The 2,882-nt window shown below is 45.4% G+C and overlaps 1 protein-coding gene across 1 annotated transcript in view; it reads right to left on the reverse strand.

The window, feature by feature from the left end:
* Positions 1–842: 842 nt before the first annotated feature.
* The window catches only part of LOC106817055 (CD151 antigen-like), a 13,568-nt gene continuing 11,528 nt past the window's right edge, over positions 843–2,882 (reverse strand). Inside the window, exon 5 of the mRNA XM_014821703.1 lies at positions 843–1,327. Coding sequence (XP_014677189.1) covers positions 1,259–1,327 — 69 coding nt within the window. The 3' untranslated portion in view covers positions 843–1,258. The remainder of the gene's footprint in view (positions 1,328–2,882) is intronic.

A 2,882-nucleotide genomic window follows, 5' to 3' on the forward strand; every position in this document is an offset into this window, starting at 1 on the left:
TCACTTCAACATTTTATTTTTATATATATATTGGTATACGCTCTAGCTTCCTGGAAAGGTATGACCATGAAAATCACCAGGTTGATAAAGTTATGGTTAAGGTTAGGGATATGGTTAAGGTTAGGGTTAGGGTTAAAGGTAGGGATTGGATTTGGTTAGGGTTAGGGTTTGGGTTATGGTCATGGTTAGAGTTAGAGTTAGGGTTAGAGTTAGTGTTAGGGTTGAGGTTTAAGGTTAGGGTTAGGGTATAGGGTTAGAGTTAATTTTTGGGTTAGGGTTAGGGATAGGGACAGGGTTAGGGTTTGGATTTGGTTAGGGTTAGGGTTAGGGTTTGGATTTGGTTAGGGTTAGGGATACCAGTCAGGTAAGTAGAAACACCAGGTAATCATTGCCCTAACCCTCTACCAACAGGCGCTCATGGTCAATCTACACTACGTATACATTCCACATCGATCGATATCAAACCTAATTCATAATCAATTCCATTTGCATTGCGACATATTAAAATTTTAGTTTGGAAATATATCTTCGCGTCGCTCGTTAGAAAAAATCGAAATCCGCTGAACAATAAAAAAAACTACGTCCTCGGCTGACGTGATAGTGTATCAGCAGAGTATCAGCGACGATGAAACTAACGTGGCTCCCCCTGCATGGGACAATTTGCCGACAAAACCTTCGCGGCCTTAGCACTGACGAAAATCTACAGCAAGTGAAGCATAAATATATATTTATATATATATATATATATATATATTAAAAGTACATAATAGAGAATAATCTCTATTAGTATTTATGTACTCTTGATATATATATATATATATATATATATATATATATATATATGAGGTGAGCAGCATTGGCTATGGATAAAACATTATTAAAATAGGTGTTGGAAGAAAGAACTGAGTTGCCAATTGCCATGCAAGAATTGTGATCTATTTTCCGGCGTTCCCATAGCGACAAAGGTCACGACCTTCTTGCTTGCCGGATATGTGAGGTGGGAGGGCGTGAACAGATCGGCGGGTAGAGGGGGGTTAGGGGAGGAAGGGACGGGGAAGAAAGGGGGCGGAGGAAGAAGGGGAAGAGGGTGTAGAAGGAGGAGCGCCAGAGGAAGGGGTGTGGGAAGAGGAGCGGGGGAGGAAGGCTCGTCGCACACATTTGCTGTTGATTTCCGTCTCTGACGTCACACTGTCGTCTGTAACCCAGGAAGCTGTGCTGATTTCGTCATGACAACCACGGCGGCGAAGGCGGCCATCTTTTAATTCCACTTGTCTTCGGAGTTTTCGATCGACCTCCACAGACATCCCGTGCACATCAGACCAGTGAGCTGTGGAAGAGAGAGACACAGAGATTAAGAGAGAGAGATAGAGGAAAAAAGTCTTAGAGACAGAGGGAGACAGAGAGAGAAATAAAAAGAGCGAGAGAGAGAGAGAGAGAGAGAGAGAGAGAGAGAGAGAGAGAGAGAGAGAGAGAGAGAGAGAGAGAGAGAGAGAGAGAGAGAGAGAGAACTCACTCTCTCTCTCTCTCTCTCTCTCTCTCTTCCAGCGTGGATTCTTATCCATCTGAAGAAGTGTCGTCTGCTTCGTCGCTACAAACAGAAGTGCGCACGCTGCAATGAGTTTGCTCCGCCTTGGTTCCAGCAACAAGAAATCGCTGACATGATCCTATTCGCCATAGAACGGTACGCGCGTTCGAGCTTTCCTCGCCGCGAGAGACCCCGCGAGCCGCCGGCGTGCCAAGGCATTCTCTCGCTTTGATTTCACACGAGATCCCGTGAGAGGGCATCTCGCTCTTGCCTTCGTTTGTCTTTCCTCTGAAAACCGATGTCGGATGGAATCGGAAATTCTGCCATTTTATTTTATTTACTGGTTAGCATTTAACCGTATTACCGTACCTAGCTCTTTTCATTGTTTTAATCTTCTTTCTCTCTTTTATCTCCTTAATTTCTTTTAAGTGGCAATATATTTATCGTGTTTTGTAGGTGCAAGCGACTCATGAGCGAAGACGGTGACCCTGGTGAACGACCCCCAAGGTCGGAGGTCAAGGATCAGCCGCATCACAGGCGTGACCTGTGTGAGATGTGTCTAGACCGTGGTGTGCCGTGCTGGGAACGCGCCCGCCCTCGCGGCACGCGCTCTAAAAAAGCGCAGCCAATCCGGCCGCTACCAACCATACGGACAACAACGGAGGTTCGCGAGGGGCACAGCAGATAGAGAGAGATAGTGACAGAGAGAAAGAGAGAAAGACAGAGAGAGAGACAGAGAGACAGAGACTGATTGACAGAGAGATAGAGAGACAGAGAGACAGAGAGATAAAGAGCGACAGAGAGACAGAGAGACAGAGAGGCAGAGAGACAGACACACAGACACACAGAGAGACAGGGATACAGAGAAACCAAGAGACAAAGAGATAAGAGAGACAGGGAGACAGAGAGACAAAGAGACAGAGACACAGAGACAGAGAGACACAGAGACAGAGAGTAAGAGAGACAGAGATACAGTCACGAAAGGAATGCATTGTTATTGACAGACAGAGAGACTGATTGACAGAGAGACACAGAGAGACAGAAATACACAGAGATACAGAGCAACAGAGAGCCAGAAAGACCGAGAGACAGAGAGACAGAGACAAAGAGACAGAGACAGAGACAGAGACACAGAGACAGAGAGTAAGAGAGACAGAGATACAGTCACGAATGCAATGCATTGTTATTGTCATGAACTTGTCCCATTAATCTGTTCATGGCTTGCCACGAGAAACTACCATTGTCACCATTGTCACAGTCTGAATGCATTGTCACTGTCACAAGGTATTTCCATTGTCACCATTATCACCGTCTGAATGCATTGTCACTGTCACAAGGTATTTCCATTGTCACCATT

This window comes from Priapulus caudatus, unplaced genomic scaffold (genome assembly GCF_000485595.1).
Source record: "Priapulus caudatus unplaced genomic scaffold, Priapulus_caudatus-5.0.1 Scaffold1579, whole genome shotgun sequence".
NCBI lineage: Eukaryota > Metazoa > Priapulida > Priapulimorpha > Priapulimorphida > Priapulidae > Priapulus > Priapulus caudatus.